The sequence below is a fragment of the Taeniopygia guttata genome, chromosome 3, assembly GCF_048771995.1.
Source record: "Taeniopygia guttata chromosome 3, bTaeGut7.mat, whole genome shotgun sequence".
NCBI lineage: Eukaryota > Metazoa > Chordata > Aves > Passeriformes > Estrildidae > Taeniopygia > Taeniopygia guttata.
This window is the reverse complement of record NC_133027.1, coordinates 82,318,057-82,338,267: the sequence shown is the minus strand read 5'-3', so window position 1 is coordinate 82,338,267 and position 20,211 is coordinate 82,318,057. Positions and strand designations below refer to the sequence as shown.

At 39.0% G+C, this 20,211-nt stretch overlaps 1 protein-coding gene across 5 annotated transcripts in view; it reads right to left on the bottom strand.

The window, feature by feature from the left end:
- Positions 1–20,211, bottom strand: part of RASGRP3 (RAS guanyl releasing protein 3) — a 58,635-nt gene that overhangs the window by 17,266 nt on the left and 21,158 nt on the right. For 2 of the 5 annotated variants that reach the window (XM_072927214.1, XM_072927215.1), the window contains exons 2-9: positions 11,876–12,068; positions 10,265–10,365; positions 9,557–9,621; positions 8,281–8,412; positions 7,214–7,361; positions 5,487–5,660; positions 4,953–5,069; positions 4,372–4,647 (exon numbers count right to left, since the gene is read on the bottom strand). In XM_072927214.1, coding sequence (XP_072783315.1) covers positions 4,372–4,647; positions 4,953–5,069; positions 5,487–5,660; positions 7,214–7,361; positions 8,281–8,412; positions 9,557–9,621; positions 10,265–10,365; positions 11,876–11,945 — 1,083 coding nt within the window. In that variant the 5' untranslated portion in view covers positions 11,946–12,068. Of the gene's footprint in view, positions 1–4,371; positions 4,648–4,952; positions 5,070–5,486; positions 5,661–7,213; positions 7,362–8,280; positions 8,413–9,556; positions 9,622–10,262; positions 10,366–11,875; positions 12,069–20,211 lie in introns of all 5 variants that reach the window. The other 3 variants (XM_072927216.1, XM_072927217.1, XM_004174638.6) reach the window with 2 other exon arrangements.

Genomic DNA, 20,211 nt, shown 5'->3' with positions numbered 1-20,211 from the left:
AAAGTACCCTTTCCCAAGATAGGTTCCCAAAGCAAACACATGGCTTTAGAGAAATCTGGAGATCACATTATTCATTTTATCTAGCTGAAACATTGCTGATTTTTGCACTTTGTAATTAAGGGTACAATGAAAGGCTGTGTATACTGCAGGTTCTTTTACCCAGCCAGCATGCTGCTGTCACAGGATTAGGTAAGGGCCTGTCCTAGAGACAAAATTGAGCCAGCAAGTGCTGTAATAAATATTGTTCATGTGGTGAGATGTTCAGTGACTGTATTCTGAGGTCCCTTGGTGGCATAAAATAAGCAGCACTCCATTGGAGCGCATGATGTTGTCAGGTCAGACTGGGAGAGCAGAAATGGTAGTTCAAAAGGTGTTGTCTGGTTCCTGTGAAAGAACACAGTTTTCTCAGCAGGCCAGGTGAGCTGGGTGTGGATTTGGGAGTGGAAATGTATTAGTGTTTATTGAGCAAGTTTGTAGCTCTCCCTCCCTGAATTATATGACCTTATCTTAAGCAGTGGATATAACTTCATTAGGCACAATGTGTAAGCACACAGTGCTTGTCTAGGTAAGGAGTTTCATACATTAGCACAAAAATTACAAGCATGATGATTATGCAGTTATGTAAGCATTCATTTTATATTTTATTTACAGTTTTGCTACGACAAATAAAGTATAATAAGAATTTTCCTAGAATAAGCTTTACAGTGAGGGGTAGTTTCTATTCTAATTTGACTATCATTGCTGTCCTATTTTTTTTCTGAGCAATTTGGAGTGGCATAGAGAAAGGTAGGGGAGTGATCAGAAATGCTGGTTTTTTTTTTTTTTGGTTTTTTTTTTTTTTTTTTTTACCTAAGTGGAACTTACTGAACATAAGTTAGGGAGGGTGACTTTCAGTTTGATTGTTTAGGTAGTTCTCATTCTCTTCACTAGATTGTACAAATGCCTGGGACTTTCCAGTCATTTGCATATAGTCTCAGAACAGGCTAGATAAATAGATACTGAGATATAAAAATAGCAAGGGAAAAATGGTGGCACCGAATAAGATTTAACACAGTTCATATAAATACATGGTGGTCTAGCTGAGAAACTGAGATCCACTTCCAATCCACAGAAAGTGATGAAACATGTATGCACAGGTTTTATTCACAGTGGGGGAAAAAACCCAAACCAGTGTGGAAATACTACACAGCAGGTAAGGTTAAGTATCCTTACTAAATGTAAATTTTCTAAAGGCAAAACTGTCATTAAAGCTGTTTTTCCTCTATGTTGCACTGCCAAGCTTGTATTTAGGTCCTCTTTTACTACCTCTTAGCTCCACATTTTGGATTCCAGGGAGCCATACAGAGCCAGGTACAAGGTTCAGTGAAGGTAGAGCAAGTGTGGCTCGTAAGTCAGGAAAAGAGGAATAATCACAGACTAGGAGCAATCATGTACTAAGAAGTGAGACTATCGTCATGTAACGTACTCTGGCTCACTGGCAGCTGAATTGTAACACATTTACTTCACTTGTCCATGTAACTCAGACTCATTTGCACAGCCCAAGGTAGGACTTGCATTCCCCTTCAGCTTTCGTAGTCTCCTGTGCCAGGAGACACACCTGTCGTGTGTCCCTGCTTTCTATACACCAAAACTTTCCCTTGTTTGCGGCATGCTAACTTCCATGCAAAATGCTGGCTTTTTGCAGCTGCTTGCTAAAAGCTAAAGTTCTGTGAGCTAGAAGCTGACTTTTTATGCTTACAGAAAGATGAGATGGGCTGGAGAGGTGTGGAAATGGGCTGAAAGCAGAGTTCTGTGTGCAGACATCCAAGGCAGGAGAGGATCAGCTTTCCAAACTGCTGGCCATTCAGCAGCTACCACTGAAAACAAGAGTCCTCTTGTTCCCCATAAATCCTTTTGGTCTATACTCAAAATAGCATCTTTAAAATGCCTGCACACCCCTTGAGGAATTGGCCTGAAGTTTACTACCCACCTCTCACCCAAGCATTTAACCCAAGTTCTTACTTCATAGCTCTTACCAAAGTCTCTCCAAACATCACCATTTCCAAGCCACTTGAAAGGTATCATCTCCTTTAGAGCAAATAGGACTCTACTGCTGAGGAAGAGAAAAACCTGGCCAAATTCCCACATGCCCATGAAATGCCTGTTTTATCTGTTTGTGCAGGCTGTTGGACTAGCAAACCAGTGATTTACTTGTGAAGCAAGCACAAGCCAGGCACTTGCTCAGCGTGGTGTAAAAGGCAACACTGCAAGGGAGGGAGGCCAGGCAAGACATTTACACATTGCTTATCAGGACAAGAGACCAACTAAAAGCTTGCTCAGATAAAAGCTGCTCAATGGCAAAACAGCAGAAAGGAAGAAACAGTTGGCTCAGGCAATTCGCACACACCTAGAAAGCATTCTACACATTTATATTAATTTACTAGATTTGAAAGGGAGTTTCTCTAAATAAGGTAAAAATGGAAAAAATTTGCAGTTGACATTAGAGAGATAACACCTAGCAATAAATGAATTGTTAATTCTTCATGCTCTGAAAACTGAAGACGATGTAGGCAGCAGGAGAGGCTAAATCTGCTAACAGACCATTTGCACATAGCAAGGTCAACTGTTCTTAGTTGTCAGTTCTTGTCAGCTTTGGGTCACAATCCTTTCCTTGCCCTCTTTTTCTGAACCCAGCCAATGATCTAAAACTTTCCTTTCAACAAAAAGATAGACAGAAACATTTAATCTACAACATAAATCCATTATTTCTATTTAAGAGATTAGCACCAAAAAAAAAAAAAAAAAAAAAGTATTGTGTTCATATACGCTGATGAGGACAAAATCTACATACAGGAAAAAAAAAAGAGAATATTCATATTATGGCATCTATCAAAATCCTGGTCCAGGAACTTTTCATAGAAATTTGTTGTGTTTTCTCTTTCCAGAAGTCATCATTTTAAATCAATACTCCTACACAAACATACTTGATCTATAACTACACTTCCAGTGACTGATATGAAGACAGAATTAGCCTGGAAAGGTTTTAGGTTACCTACACCTGTCTACCTTATTTATAACCCTCGATCAGGTCTGTAATCAACATCACAGAATGCAACTTCATTTCTTATGATCAGATTGGCTCAACTGTAAAAAAGTCAGCAGAGTTATATTATGAATGAATGCATCACAGTATCTATCATATGTGAGAAAGTGTGCATCATATACTCAATTGTTTCTAGTAAATGGAATACACTGAAAGAAATACAAATAAAATCCCTGTAATTTTGCTGAAAACAAAGAAAACAAGGGAAATATCAAAAATTGAAAAAGAGGTATGCTATATGAGCTCAGGCTGATACAATGATGAATATATGAAGACCTGCAAGGTCTTAAAAAAACCTTTAGCTTTCTGCTCCTTTTGGAAAACAGGCTGTCACCAAGAAGAGAGAACAGCTAATGAAAGTGGTGGTAGCAGCAATTCAGCTTCCATCTCTCACTTCTCATTGTCTAATTTCTATCCTTTTGGACTCACCTTTTTTTTTGCTTAGTTCCCTAAAGCCTGAGGTTCCACTTCCCCCTATTCAAGGCCAAGCTTGTAAGAAATGACCAGGAAGGGAAAGAGTGTCACAAGAAAGCAGCTCTCAGTCACTACAAAAACAAAAGAATAAATATCTACCTTTATAGCTCAAAATTTAACTTAAAGGATTGTTGCAGGGTTCAACATCCGGTGCCTGCTCTTTCCTGTCACTAATCAGGATTAAGACTTGTTCCCAGGTTGTTCCACACAAAGCACAACTGAAGAAGGTTTTCCGAATTCCCCAAATTTTCCCAGTCCTCATTACAATGAAGCCATAGTTATATCTTCACCAGCTTGGTTTCTCCAAGCTCAGGCTCATATTTGTCAGCTTCCTTAGTGTAAAACTCTATACCTGATCAGTCCCAGTATAAATCCATCACATTTTTATTGACTGGACAGGAAGGGTACTGTGTCACAAGGAAAGCACAGGGGAGCAAAAACAGAATGATGCTCAGGCTGGAATGTATCTCGTGTGTTGATACCAGCATATCTCCCAGTTGTTCCAGAAGAGACATAAGTCTCCATTCTAAGTAGTCAGAACTGAGTTTTACTTCTTCTAAATACAGCCCTCCATCTGTCATTCTTAAAAGAGTTAATTTATAACAATCCTGTTGCTGCTTCCAGCCATCCCATACGACTGTACTAAAACTCTGATTTTCTTAGCACCTCATGAACTTGTTTCTGGTTTGTATTTTTCCCCTTTTCCTTTTCAAAACTGAGATAAAAATATGCACTTAACTTTATAGATATGAGTATTCCTACTGACACTCAACACTTGAAGCACAGGAGTGAATTGAAACATGTTCAATACTTACGGTTAGCAGGTTAATTAAATCCAAATTAGGCTCTAAATGATGAGAAGCAGTTTGCAGGGAAACCAGTTCACTCAAGGTGATGGAAAGCTGCTGCATTTTTACTATGTTAACTTTGTTCTCATCTATCCAGTCAGGAAAAATTACATGGACAGCAATCAAGTCTTTCAAATGGACTCCTAAAATAGGAATTTTGAAGCCAACACAGTCAGCAAAAGCCTTGCGGTAGTTGCAGTAGTTTCCATTGGAGGAGACCAGCTCTGTCATTTCATTCCAGTCCTACAAAGAGCCAGAGAAGCAAGTCCCTGTGAAAGCATTCATTGCATTTCCTTAATCTGTTTTAAATGAATACAACTCTTGTCAGGGTGTCGACAGTCTTAATTTCCTCTCTGGCAGAGGCAATCAACCAGAGGATCTCTCTGAGCTTATCCTGCTCCATTGAGAGGAATGCAACCAAGTGCCTTTCAGGATGCTCTGCCTTAATCCAAATATTGTGCTGGTGAGACACCTGCACTGTAGAACCCATCAGACCTCAAAGAGGTGATGCTCACCTCAATATGTCTGTATTCTGGAGTTCACCATACCTTTGTGACTTCTGAGGACAGATGAGAATGAGTCTCTTTCAGGCGAGAAATAGAGCTGTGGCTTAGACCTCCCACCACTGCCATCAGTGTGTTGAAGTTCTGGAGGTGAAGGAGCTTCTGCAGGAGACATTAATCATGCATAATTAAAAATTAACGAAATACAAGTTGCAGCTACTCAATGTCATACACAACAAGTTAAAGGAGTCAATCCATCATGGCTAAAACACAAATCAATAAACCAGGCCACATAACAGAATGGTTCAGCATTTTGTTTTAAAATTTGCTTAGGTCCAGAAGAAGCACACAATAGTGACAGTTGCCAACTGGAATACAACAAAGAAAAATTACTATAAAGTTATGACTTCTAGTTAAAAATTGCAGGCACACCACACCTGAACAAATAATCTCCAGTGATATTGAACAGGCTGCTCACTGAGGAGATAGCACAAAGAGCATCAGCTAATTTGTTTACTGTAATCTCCATTTATATTCCTGCTTTGTACTGGAAGAAAAAGACTCATCTGCAAGACTTACCTGTGCAACATTGATAAACTTTGTGATTACTTCTGCTCTTTGCTGGGGTGTTGGTTTGCTGAGAACCATGAGCTGGACCCATTTAGAGATACCATTAAATAAAGCAATAGATCTCTCCAAAGTAGGATTGTTTTCCAAGCAGCCATGGATCACATAGCTTTGATAATCTGTGAACTAAAAGAGAAAAGACACTTTCAGTAAAACAGTGGACAAACTGGAGAAACAATTGAAACTTTGATACTTTTCTTTTTAAATTTCATCTTGTTTAGAAAGTGACCATGATTCAGGGTCAGCAGACCCTGCTGCACAGTATCTCCTCCTTAAAATATTTTTGCTGTTGTTTTGGTGTGGCTTTTCCTTAAATGTCAACTTACAACTTCTTTGTGTGTCAGGAAATACAGAAACCTGCAAGATCAGTGTGATTGCTACTTCCATCTTTCCCATAATTTGCTCAACATATTTTATTCTTTGTAGCTATATTTGGCACCTTCAAGCCATGGCACTCTATAGGATCCTAAAAATTAAATTTCTCTAAATGTTTGAAAAACGGTTTTCAGCTGTCCCATAAAGGGAGGTTTTCAGTAACTTAGGACATCATTTTAGCTTGTGTAGGGAGTTGCTAGCACTGCCAGACAAGATGGATTTAGCTGATCAAAACCAGCCTGCTAGAAAAACATGAGGGCATATGCTCCAACACAGCAGATATTTGTCTCCCAGCTGCAGATAGTATTTCATTGTTCAGATAATATTTTTTGTTAGAGTTAACACTGCCCTTCCTTCTCCCCCATTTTTTTTTAACGAGTAAAACCAAACACAGGATTCAGACTAATCATATTCTACAATTACATATCTTTGAGAGAATAAGTGGTACAAGATCAATTAACTCTCACTGGTTGCAGAGGATCATCTGTGACAACAAAATTCAAGCTTAAGAATTAACAAAGAAGCTAGAAACAGCAAGAAAAAAAAAAAAGAAAATTCATTGCAGGTTTGAATTTTCTTCCTAGACTTCCCAAAGGAATGAAAATGCATCTTAAATCTAATTAGAAATCCATGCTCTTTTTTCTTGTCCTTCCCTCCATCTTTGAGTTTAGCATTGCACAGATCACAGTAGGGTGCTTTCCTATGATTTGAAGTCTAGAGCAATTAACCTTTGAACATTATTAAGTGACATCAAAAGTCATTCTATTTAGACTGGTCTCAACTCCTCATTGATCTCTATTTCCTTCCTCCCTTGAAACAAACAAAAAACCTCATACATACATTTTTCTTAGTTTGGGAGTTTGATTTCTCTCATGCTTCTGAACACTCTAAAAAAACCCTCATTTGTCATCTCGAGAACTTACTGCTTCCATCTGCCACATGATACACTAACATCACATGACCCTTTCATATGGATATTTGACAGCAGAAATCAGCATTTCTTTTGGCATTTCTCTGACCCCTTTTCTTTTGTTTTAGCTTCAAATTTAGTTTTCATCCACTTTTGCCTCTTGTCCTTGTATAATCCTCTGTGAAAAAAAGCAAGTGTGCCTGGATTTCACTCAGTGTCAAAAATCATCAGGCACAAAAAGTTCTAGGAAGAGCATGGCTATGTATATAATATGAGAGAGTATAAGGATTCACTACACTGAAATGTTGAGAAAAAAGTCATGAATGTGAAACCATGTGAACATTCTTTAAAGACAGGCTCCTAATTGCAAGTGACAAAGTTGTGGGCTTCTTACAGAAATTCTCCTAAAGGATTTATGCTCCAGAAAAGTGAGATGTTCAGCTAGCTCAATGGGCTCCAGATGGTCAAACAACAGACAGGCTTTTCCTTTCTTGGAAATCTTCTTCCTCTGTGTAACTCTTCTCATCCAGTCATAGGAAGGACTGCAACAGAATAGAAATACGTCTCAGTTCTGTTTGGGTGTATGTCAGTGTAGCCCACAGTTGGAATGTGTCATGTAAAATTGACCACAGAAGCACCATGAGACTTCTGGTCTGTGACCTCCAGCACATTGCAAACACTTAGAATGAGACCTGTTCAGAGTGTAACAGAAGGTAGGAGTTCTGCATGCACTACTCCAAGTGATGTGTAGTAGCAGGTTTCTATCACAACAAAAGGATGACATATTCTTCCCCATGATACAGGATGCCATAATTAAAGATGCTTTAAAATACAAGAACAGCTCAAAACAAATTCTGATACAGAATAAAAACATACTTGAAAAACATCAAGGGTTAATTTTCCTCTGTAAGTCCACAGGTCCCCAAAGTAATGGAACAACAGAGACAGCCAAATACTGTGCATATTTTAAAATAAAATCTACAATATCATATGAGATGCAAAAGCATGCCTGGTGTTCATTCCAGCTTGCCAAGGAAGTAGCAGTTGTAGTTCTCCAGTTAAATAATAGAAAATATTGCAAAAAATGAACAGATTACACATAAGAAGACAAGGCTTCCCTGAGAAGATCTAATATTTAAACAGCATACCAGCCACCACATTGCTTGCTATTTTGTATGAAAATTTGTAGAAGAAAAGTAATATTAATCATTTAATTGGCACTTGCTTTGTCAGAAAAATAATTTATTTCCTGTTTATATGAAAAATTTACATACAGATAGAAATGTAGTTATTGTGTAACTATAGCTTCAAATTTTTAGTAGTTTCAAATTTAAAGACAATTTTGCAAGTGTTTTTTTTGCTCTCTCAAGATCAAGATGGGCCTTAATATTTTTGTACTTTGTACAGTACTAGAATTCTGCTGTTCCAGACATAAAGATGTCCTTGACATGACATCCTTACATGCTAGAGATATCAATAAGATGGATGTGATCCTCATATCCAAGCTGGTTGGCTACTTCTTGAAACTCTTCGGTCAAACGTATCAGCCCAAGATCCAAGTTAAACTCTGCAGGAAATTCCAAAATCCAGTATCTGAAATTCACAGACAGCAGTTAAGAGATGCCCAGAGACTCAGGTACAATATTCAGTGCCTGCATATATTTTACATACATTTTTTTTCATAGGACTTATTTCAGGACTTATACAGAGAGTGAACTCAGCCTGTTTCTTCTGTAATTATTTGTGACATTAAGGTGGCAAAAGCCACTTTATCTTTTAATTTTTTTTTGCTTAACTCACAACAGCACAACAAAGCAGCATTCTACTGAAATGCAAAATTAAAGTGATGTCTCAGGTGAGACCCACAGAAGTACACACAGTGTCCTGACTCAGGCTGCCAGGAGACCCAGATAACACTTGCACTTAGTCCCTGTCCAAGTGAGACAACTTTGTCTGCTCAGAAAAGATTTGTCAATGAAAATGCAAATGCGCATTTGAGTGGCAGTTCTACCAGGAAAACTGTGTAAAGCAGATGCAAGCCACATAAGCTTACATGTAAAACATGCAAGCCCCCTCCTCTGTGTAAGGGGGCTGACTTCAGTAACCCTCTTCATTTTCTTCTCAGTTATGTAACTTCATCCAGAGGAAGGAGGAAAAGGCATTCGTTTGAGTGAAGCAAGTTATGTCATGATTACTTAAACAGTCATACTTTTACAGAGAAGTGTTCCTACATAAGAACAGCCCAACACATGAAAGCTTTCCCATGGAAACAAGGTCAGAGCAGCTGGTGCAAGGTTTGGAATACACCCAATGTGTAACAACTTTGTCATCACTAACACACTCCTGTCACCATAAATTATGTAGGGATTGCAAGGGATTGGATGAACTGAAGTCTACAATCCAGAGACAATTTTCTTCTCCCACACTATGTTACAGCTGGAAGCAAAATGTGTCTCTCCTCCTCGTGGCACTGAACTTGTCACCCTCAGACAGACTGATAAATCATAACACTCATGAGCCAGATAAATAATAACACAAGTTCTCCATCAGCTTTTTAGCTCAATGCAGTTAAGTGTCTTAAAAGTTGGATAGCTCAACTTAATTGTTTTAAACACACAGAAATTCCCTCTTCACTGTAGAACGGAACCCAAGTAAAAAACCCAAAAAACCAAAATTACATTGATAGTATTAACAGAACCATAACACCAAAAGGCTAGAGGACCAGAAGTGCATTTACCTCATGAAGTAGCAGATTTTCAATCTGAATTCATTGCAGTTCTCCCCATCAGCATCTCTGTAAGTATGTCAGCTAAAGAAAGCTTTGTGTGCCTTGACTCAGCAATGTTGTTTTTATCCACTGGAGGCTGATACTAGAGCAGCTGAATTTACAAAAGTATCAAACATTTCTTGTAGAGGTAACCACATTCTGCCTCTGGTATTTCATTCACTTTCACAGCATCATAGGGGACAGAGACTATTTCCTGGCTGCCCCTTTTTTTCCCCCCTATCAAAAATACCTCTATTCTACACTTCTGAATATTCTGCTGAAAGGCTTCTTGCCAGCTCTGGCTAACCAAATATGATAATAGTTATGATTACTGAGTTAAGAGGTATAAATTATATGTATGTAGTTAGATATCACTGAAAATTCATAGTATTCAAAGGTCAACCTGCTGTGATACGCTTGAAAAATTATCTTGGCCTCCTATTTGCAGTTATTCAAGATTGATGCACAGTTAGTATTCTTGTACATATGTAGAAAGCCTACAAAGTTGTTATGTGAGCATAAAGAAGCTCACAAACTCCCACCTTTTAGGTTGAAGAAAAATTCACCTCTAAACCTTGTTTGTCATTAATTAATTAGCACATTTTTACAAGCACTCAGGAAAACAATCTGCTTTTGACACTGTAATGCCAACTTGCGGCACTTTATGAAAGGATATGTGGACAGAAGCTTGCCAGCCAGCTCTGTGGAAGGCAGATACCACCGATGCATTAAAAGAAAGGTTCTTGGCAAATGGCTGGAGCATGGGTTTCCTTTGTCATCTGCAAAAGAGAAACAAGGAGTTAACCTCACCATAAAAGAGGGCAGCTTTTACTCTTCAAGCACAGTCAGACAGAAAGGATCAAAAGTGGAGATGTTGCCTTGTTATCTAACAAAAAGGTAGGAAAGAACACCAGAGCACAAGAATGCCCCTTGAAGAGTAACTTGCTAGAATGAAGTGACAGTTATTTAAACAAAGGAAAAAACCCAAACCAGTTCAGATAACAGGCCATAGCTAAAAAATATAGGGCATGGGCAGCACTGTGCTAAACTTTATATAGATAGTGCCAGTAATCTAAGGGACAAATCCAAAATTAGTCCATCAAGAGGACAACTACTGTACAACTGCTCCCAATATTTATTTTATTGCAACTTTATAGCTTTAAGTTAGCGGTTAAATTATTTTGAAAAATTGATCTGCTGCAAGGAATTCAATATTGAAGCAGTACCTAGTATCTCATACCTGTGCCAAAGGTCACATCTCCAGCTGCCTAACAGAGACCCTTGTGTCTTTGTAGTGTAGCCACTGAAACTACACAGAGTTATTCCCTGGCAGACCGGCTGAGCATCGGTCTTCTCCAACATCTGTGATGTTAGATTATTCTGTCTGTCACTTTTTTGAAGACTGTAGATGATGTGATGTATGAAAACAGGAGCCACACACGGACTATGCTTGTCAAAAGAGTGTGTATACAAGAAGAGACACTATTTCCAGCAGCAACAAGTGCATGGGCTCTGCTAATACTTAAATGAAGTTCTAGAGCAGCCAGTTGGTGGCCTACAGAAGCAGATGCATGGGATTCACTGCAGCAAGGTCTGTCCATCCATCAATTGTTCAATCTCTCTTGCCTTTAGATACTTGTTTCTCTCTACATGACATATAAAATTAGTACTTCATTCCAATCAAAATCTGTCCTGCGTCTCCAGGGAATCTAAATGTAGCTTTGTGAATCAAAGCCCCATTTGAAAACACTTAATCCTATCCATGAACTTATTTGACTGTAATGTGATATATGGCATGATTAATGGTGTTATGGATCAAGGTCTTTTTCATCACTTCTTTCACTCAGACCTGGTACATCACATTTTAATAAGAGTAAAAAGATTACATGAGCCTTAGGTCATATTCTTACCAATTATTGCATGATGATTTGGAAAACCTTTAAAATAATGACTGGTCAAAACCACAGCTGTGTAACTACTCAAGACAAAGATCAATGCCAGAAATAACTCCTTGAATAATTTGTCTAAACATTTCTCTTGGTAAAGACCAGCATAGTATAAACCACCATACCCACAACTGTGCATTATCTGTATTAAGAAAATTTAATACGGTATGCACATGATTAAAATTCTGGCTTGCATGATTCTGTGCCAAATTGAAACATGGAAAATTTTACAGAACAGAAATGTTCTTAGCCAAGAGAAAGGCTGGCTAAACCAGAGAACAGCGGGATTTATATTAAAAGATTAATTTCAATAACAACAAAATAAAATATTGAAAGAGCATACCAAACATTTCAATACAAGTGTTCAAAAGCTCATCTAATGTTGCAGCCTTTCCAAGAGTGTTTGACCCCATTGTCTTTTAATCGTTGTCAAAAAATAAGAGACATTTTCACCAAGTAGAAGGATGCTTCTTCAAATGCCCAGCTTTTTCACTTTATTTTGTTGGTTGCATTCTTAGCTGGACTTCAATGAAAATCTGAAGAAAGTAAAAGAAATCATAATTATATGACTATATGTAAGAATTCCCAGGATGCAATGCTTACAGTTCAACTCATCTTTTCTATAAACTGCTTTTTCCCCACATGATATGGAGCATGTGAAAGATTGCCATAAGCTTTCCCTACATTCCAGCCTGTGTTTCTAAGCATTGTCCAATTGTTTGTCCACTAGCACAAAATAAATCCATAGCTAGGGTCATCAAACAGAAACCAGATGACAAATGAGGACCTGCATGTACAATGACGCACATTTTGTTCAAGTCATTCTATTTACATTTGATAAGTCACTTTTCGTTAATAACCCTGCTTTTATGTTTTTAAGCATAACCATTTTCCCCTGAGGTTATTGGCTCATGATAACACTAATGGTCTTAATTGGCACAGATCACATAAAGTGTTTAATGAAGTTCATAGCAAACATTAAACTAGGAGGCAATTTTTCAAAGGACCCTAAGATCAGCTTTTTTAAAATAAAATAAATCTTCCCACAGTAGCTGGGCAGTCACTGAGACCTGAACACATACAAAAACTTCTAAATTTTATTATACATCTACTATGCATTTAAATATCAAATATCCATTTACCTGAAGATGCACAGAATACTCTGTTACAGGCTTTCAGAAGTAATTTTACAGGTTACATTTAAAGAACAAATCAGTACTTTATTATGTATCTGTGACTAAGCCCTACTACTGCCTGATCACACCAAGTGTTTGAAATGAGACAAACAAGTACATCCAGCAACTTATCTAGAAAACAAAAAGCCAAGAGCAGAACTAAAATAGTCCTTGAAGTGAAACAACACAGGAATTGGGGGAATTAATTTTCAGAAGTCATTGCCCATGGCATATGTAAGCTGATCATTGCTGACTTATGCTAGATCTCACCTGCACCTCATCACCATTTAGGACACCAGTGACTGGCCAGGGGGGCTCTAGCAGCACCGTGCACTGCATCCCAGCAGCTGGGAAGTGTCCTGCACTGGACACTTCTTTACAGACCCAACCTCAGAGTCCTGCAGTGCTCAGCCTGTTTGAAGCATGCAGCAGTGTTTTGCTTGGAAGAGCTTCAAAATATTCTATTCAGCCAAAGATGCAAGTCATGTGAGGAGCAGCTGAGAGAGCTGGCATTGTTTAGTCTGTAAAAAGGTAGACTCAGGGGAGACCTTACCACTGTCTAAAACCACCTGAAAGGAGCTGGTAGCAGCTGGGGGTCAGCATCTTCTCCCAGGGAACAAGAAACAGAATGAGAAGAAATGGTCTCAAGTTCCACCAGGGGAAAAATTTAGATTGGATATTAGGGAAAATTTCACTGGAAGGCTGGCCAACACAAGCTGCTCAGGGAAGTGGCTGAGTCCCTGGAGGCATGTAAAAGATGTGTAAATGTGACACTTAGGGACATGGTTTGGTGATGGACTGGGCAGTGTTTTGTTAATGGTTGGATTTGATGATCTTAAAGTCGTGTTTTCCAAACTAAACAATCCTATGATTCTGTAGTATGGTTTTCAGATGTGTTCCTACAGCCAGGCTCTTTCTGGTCCCATCCAGCAATGATTTGGACATGACACTCTCTTCCCTGAAGCTTAGAGGAACCTGGAGGACATAAGCACAACTCATGGATCAGTCAGTAAACACACAGTGCCTCAGTCCAAGCCAACCAACAAGAAACTTGATCAGAGGTGCAGACATTGGATCCTGCCCCTTCCTCCTCTGAAAGAAAGTACTCTCCTCTGAATTTGGTGGTGCAGAACCCCCTCTTGAAAGAACATGCTTGTTTTTCTAGGAATCATACATAGATGCTACTTGCAATCAGCCAAGTGGAAACGAAATAAATCCTTTCACATAACAGCATACAGAGCAGGCACTTAAGGGGGAGGTGAGTTGATAGTGGTCCTTGGCTTCCAAGCCTGTGTAGCAGGTGTTGTCCTAAGGGTTGGCTCTGGGGCTGGACTGGCCTCAACACTCCCTGCTAGAGCTGGGCTAACACCGAAACTGAAGCGGTGCGAAGTGAACAAGACAATGCAGAGAGTTGTGTGACTCTCTAACCTGCTGGTCAGGCCACAAGAGCTATGGTTACTCTAGGGTTAATCTTTCTTCCCAGACTGTTTACGTATTAAAAGTGGAAAAAAAAAAAAAAGAAAAAAAAAAAAAGAAAAAAAAAGTAAGAAGAACATCAGAACATTTGTTTCATTTTCTTTCAGAGTTAACCAGAAGCTGTGCAGTTTTTTTTGAGATCACAACCTTGTACCCTTAACTTTTGCTAGAATCCCACTTTGGGCATGTTTTTCCTTTTTGGTCATACCCAAATCCTCCTCTAAGTGCTTAAATAACTGGTGTAATTGTCACAAAGCCAGCTATCCAGCTCTTCCAGATTCATCTGACTTAGGTTTACTTTCTAGAGGAGAAAAATAAAATAATTTGCCTTTTCAAAATATATAGTCAGTGCTTCAGAAAATTAAATGGGGAAAAACTATTGCATTTTCTGTCTAAGCCTAGAAAATTACTGAGAATGAAATGTAGGAGTGGAAGAAATTTGATCTGGCTTTTAAATTTTGTTGGTATTCCCATCATCCATAAAATATAGCATAGGAGAGTATAATCTCTGTCTTCCACTGACAACAGTATAAAGGCAGCCATATGGTAATAAATAAATAATGCCCTGGGTAAAATTGAAGGTTTGGTGGTCTTCTTCAATTTCACAACAACTATTTAAGTAGCAGACACCTAGAACCTGACACTACAGAGCTATCCTCCCATATAGCCTATCTGAAACGTCAGATAAAGGTCAGAGCATTATTATAATAATGCTTTTTAAAGAAGAATAAAGTGTTTCCACCAAGTGAAGAACTGGCTGACTGGGTCTGAGTCAAAACCTGATATCACATCTCTTGACTGCAGACTCCAAACTCCACAACGATTACATCATTACTTGTGTAATAAAGCGCTGCTCTTCTACTAAAACAATAAAGGAATTATCTATAACCATGCCACAATGGTATCCAACTACACACCAGCACCTGTAGAGATGGATGAGTAAAATACAACTCTAAATTTAATCTATACAAATTAAATAAACTATTTTATACAAGAAAGACACAAAATTAAAAATCAAATAGAATCATCACAGAGTATTTCTACAAATAAAATATTAAAATTGTTTTCAATATGTGGCAATTATTTAAAAATTGATTGCCAAAAGTGCAGTTGGACTTTCAAACAAAGATAACATTGAGAATCTCTGCCCTCATCTGCTTTCCAGCATAACACTGAAATATCTTATTGTCATCCAGCTGTTTCAGGGAATAATTGCCCACTATAATGAAACAAATAAATTTTTGCCTTATAATGGAATCATAAATCTGATTGGGTTTACTGTGATTAACATGGGCTGTTAAGGACACAAGAGGCACACAGTCCTCCACAGCCACTCATTCTCATTTCTTCATCAAGCCACTTGGAATTACAATCTCCCCTGCAAATCTTGCTGGTAACCCACCACATGCTGGGAAGGGTTTTCAGGGGATAATCAGGAATAGGTGAAGACTGCAACAGCAGCAATACCATCAACATAGACCTTAGCACTCACTCAAAGCCAACAGCTTTTTTTTTTCTCTTCATTTAAGCAATAGAAATAACCATAATATCCCTATGAACCAAGTCATGGTGTCAGGCAGGTTGTGCTTTATTTTATGCAATATTTCTATCATAGGATGTGCACTTTCTCCCTAGGGGGAAAGCAGAAAAAACTGCAGTGATGTGCTCAGAGGTTAGATGTTTGCTGTGGACTGAACTACAAAATATGGAGCTCCTTCCAAGTCCTGCCATCACCCTGACTGCCACATGCACATGGCTCCTTTGAGCAGATGGGTTTCCTTAGTACTTTTTTGCAGTGTAATTGCATTTTGTATTCAACATTTTGGAAGTCTTGAGATGATGCTATTGTGGACCGTCCTGCTAGATTACTTGTTTCAAGTATGTAGGCTGTGACCTCTTGAGACAGATGTGATCAGGTGCAATACATTAGTTTTTAGAAGAAACAGGATGCCCTGCCAGCAAACTTGTAATCTTATGCAAAAGCACCAAGTGATGTAAACAGGGTGGGCAGCGCGAAGCCAAGGTTCAAATGTTGGCTACTGTCATTAGTAAAACCAGAAGACTTTACTTCTACCACCGGAGGCTACTAAGGGAGGGGGTCCACACCCACAACCTACAGCAGTTTAAATAATATTACAATGCCAAGCCTGTACAAATCCATGTGTGGGCACTCAGGTAATTTCAGGCAAGTTGTATCAGTTACAGGTGCAAGCTAATTCAATAAGTCAGTTTTAAATAGGCTTAAATTTGACACACAGGGTAATATTTATTCAGCTAAATTAAATTCAAGCAGCTTTTTAGCCAGGCCAAATTAAATGTACATGTAGTATTTTCCCCATTTATTAAAAGTGGGCTATTTTCCTTCTAATTAAAGACAATAAATAGAAGCACATGCAAGGAGTCCCACCTTGATACAGAGGCACCTCTATGGGTCTCAGTTTATCCATAAACTTTCCAGATGCCTGCACACATAAGACTTGTATTCTTTACAAGACTAGGACATTCTTGGGGCTTTAAATAAGGCAGATCTCCCCTCCTCCAAGCCTACACAACACATCAGCGAATGCTTGCATTAAACAGCTTCCACCTGGCAGCTGGAGGACTGCTAAGTGGGAGCAGCTCAACAGGGAAATCCAATCAGTAGCAGTATGCAGAAAAAGAAGTTGAGAAGAAATCATGAGTCTCATGAGAATGTTTAAGGGTACCTTCCCTTGCTACAACTTTTTCCGTTGTTCTGTCTTAATCATATCCAAAGGAAGCTCTTCAGGACAGAGCTACCCTGTAGATGTAATGGAGGCTCTCACAGTAAGACCCTTTCTGTTATTAGTCTACACAAATATTAGTGTAATTACCATAATAAGAATCCCAGGTGGGACTGCACCTGTGCCTACACACAAGCAATTCATCTGTTTGGGCTCAAGTCAGCACAGACCTTATCTTGCCTACTGTGTGTTCCTGGAGTAACTCTCTCCCAGCAATTATTATTTCTTGCAGCTGCTCAGTACCAGTTTGTTTATTACAGTGCACACGGGGCTGTTTCTAGAAAACTCCGAGCAAGTGACACAGGGGGTCAGGTTTCTCCAGTGTGACACAGGCAGGCAGGAGCTGAGCTAGGCAGGACAGGGCAGAGATGCTGCGCTGTCAGGCAGCCTGTTGCCCCTGCTTCTGCCCAGCCCCTGACCTCAGCCAGCACACGCAGCTGGCTGCGGGGTGGCACATCGGGCTTGCCAATGACATTTGTTCTATGGAGCAGGGACACAGAACAAGGGGAACATTGTGGCACTGCTCCATGAACGCAGGACACAAGTCTTGCTGTGGGCAGGAGAGGAATGAAGATGGTATATGGAAGTCTGGGGCTCATCTGACTTTCCAGTACTCTTTCGCCTTTGTTGCACACCTTCAGATCATAGTTATGCAATAAACTACAGCAACTGTCTGCAGCCTACTATTGCTTTAATTTTTCTTTTTTTTTTTTTTTTTTGTATCAAAGGGGAGTTTCAAAAAACACCGAACAACAGAGTGGGGTATCTGTGTTTGAAAAGAAGATAGGACAGGTACTCTGCTGGTGGCTAGCCAAAGCCAATCCTTTGGTGAGACAGCCAGCAGTGCATGAGGTTCAGGGTCTGTACTCAGCAGTTTCTCTCCACTGCTGCTCCTATGCTCCTATTCTCACTCTGGTCCTATGCTCCAGCATGGGTTCTCTGTGGGCCACAGTCCCTTCAGAGGTGCACTTGCTCCTCCATGAACTTATCAATGGGCCAGAAGCTCTTCAGGGAAATACCTGCTCTGCCCCAGAGCACCTCCTTGTCCTCTGACCTTATTATTCCCTCTCTTCTTCCCTCCTCCTTTCCATTTGCTTGTTGTCTCTGTGTTTCCCCCTCCTCAGAACTTTCTGCCTTTCCTTAAATATGTTTTTCCAGAGGTGCCACAAACTTGGCTGATGGTCTCAGCTGCATGGGGTCCCTTGCAAAGACAGCTGGAAGTCTGTGTCTGATACAGGGCAGCCCCATGCCTTCTCCCACAGGGGCCATGCTCTGCTGCCAAAAACCCTTGCTATTTGCATCCAGTATAGCCTCTAACAGATGAGCATTTGTGCCTTAACACAAAAGTATTCAAGTTACAAATACTCAAAATATATTTTATTATGCTTAATTTTGAGAGAAGGCTCCTCTAGGCTTAATATTTACTTTCACAAGTCATCCAATCAACACAGAAGAGTATTATAAGCTATGTCAAGCCCTAAATATCTAGTCTTCTATGGAAACAGAGGTTAAATTAATAGGGTCACAGGTAAGAGCTCAAGTGGATATATGGATCCACTCCCATGGACTGCCCAGGTGTTAGTTCACACCCACACACATAAGACCATGATGTCTTGTACAAGTTCATAAATTAGCCTATGGAGTACAATACATGCTGACCTAAGAAGAAAGAGAAGCTTACAGAAGTAATGAGGAATACCAATGGACAGTCACACGACCAAAAACTTTCAGTAATCAGAAAGTCACTTGATTAAGGCTTGAGCTGCTTGGATAGCATTTTGTTTAGCATTCTTCCTGTGAAACATAACCAAGAAGATTTCAGAGACAACAGACCACCTCTACTATCGCCACCCCCAGGTTTTCTCCTTTATAATTCACCTAAAATAACAGACAGCTTAATAACTGGATTTGGAAAAACAACAAAGGTTACATTCCTAATAGCAATACTAGCATTTTATGGAATTGGTTATCTACCCTACTTTATGTTTGTCCCATCCATTTCTAAATTCATTTCCTCTATATACTTTGTTAGTATTTGCCTCTGTAATTTAACTCCAGCTAATAAATGGCAGGAAAATCTGAGCAGACATGCTTGGATTGTTCCATATACTATGCTGATGACATCTTCCACTTTCCATGCATCAAGGTAGTAGAGTTGCCCAGAATGCATCAGGTCAAAAGGCAGCACTAAGGAAGACTTTAGTTTGTTTTCAAAAGAAGGGAAACTCCCAGCCATATTTCTCCGTAGATTTGTCATGAAAATGATTTTGCTATTCCCAGTAAAGTCAAATCACCAATATTAGACATTTGATTAACATGTGTGGCACCAGTGGATACAGCTCTTCTGAGAATCTTTGTGCTTCAGACACATTAGCAATCTCCAGCACTGAGGGAGAGGACAGCAACAGCAATAAGAGTTTCACACACTCTAACTTGATCTTTTTTCAGAAGCCAAGCAAAACACTATCAAAACCTCCTACAAGTTATCCTATTGCCTGTAAGTCTTCTAAGAAACTCTTAGCAATTACCTTTGCTATTCACAGACTTGAGTAGAGCATCTTTCAACAGTAAGTCTGCTTTGTTAGCCTTGTCAAGTCAGGGTTAAAATACATCTTTATCAGCATATATTAACAACTCATTACACTGTTACATGCCTATAATGAGGCTGGTCCATCCCAAGTGAAAACCAATTCTTTTAGATGTTTTATAAAAACATCTGGTGAAGTAATCAGCCTTTCAGTTCTGAAAGAAAAACCCTCAGAGTATTTATTACCATATATCTGTTACAAAATATTTTAATATTTTATTATTGTTTACCTTAACCAGCTATGTTCTCTTCAAGACAAGCCAGAAAAATCACATTTATTAATTATATTACTAAGAAATTATAGGCCCTATCTGCTTAGACTTTCTTATATATTCAGCTTGAAAATCTACCACAACACTTGTAATGTCTTATTTGTAACTAAGCCAAAATTTTTCAGTAGTAGCATAGTCCCCGGGTAGTGACTTTTTCAAGCTGTGAAATATTCCAAGAGTTAGTACAGTTTTAGAAGTCAGCACTGCTTTTAGTTTCATACAACTTTTCAATCAATTTTAAGGCAAAGAGGAGTCATAAGATCATGTAACTCCTATTAAAATTCAGCAAGTTATCAAGGTATCAAGTTCTTGTCTAAAAAACCCATAGCTTCTAAATAATTTTTGCTTTAGAAAAAGCTTTTTTCACTCCATATCATTCTGTAATTTCCAATTGTTTCCCACTGTAG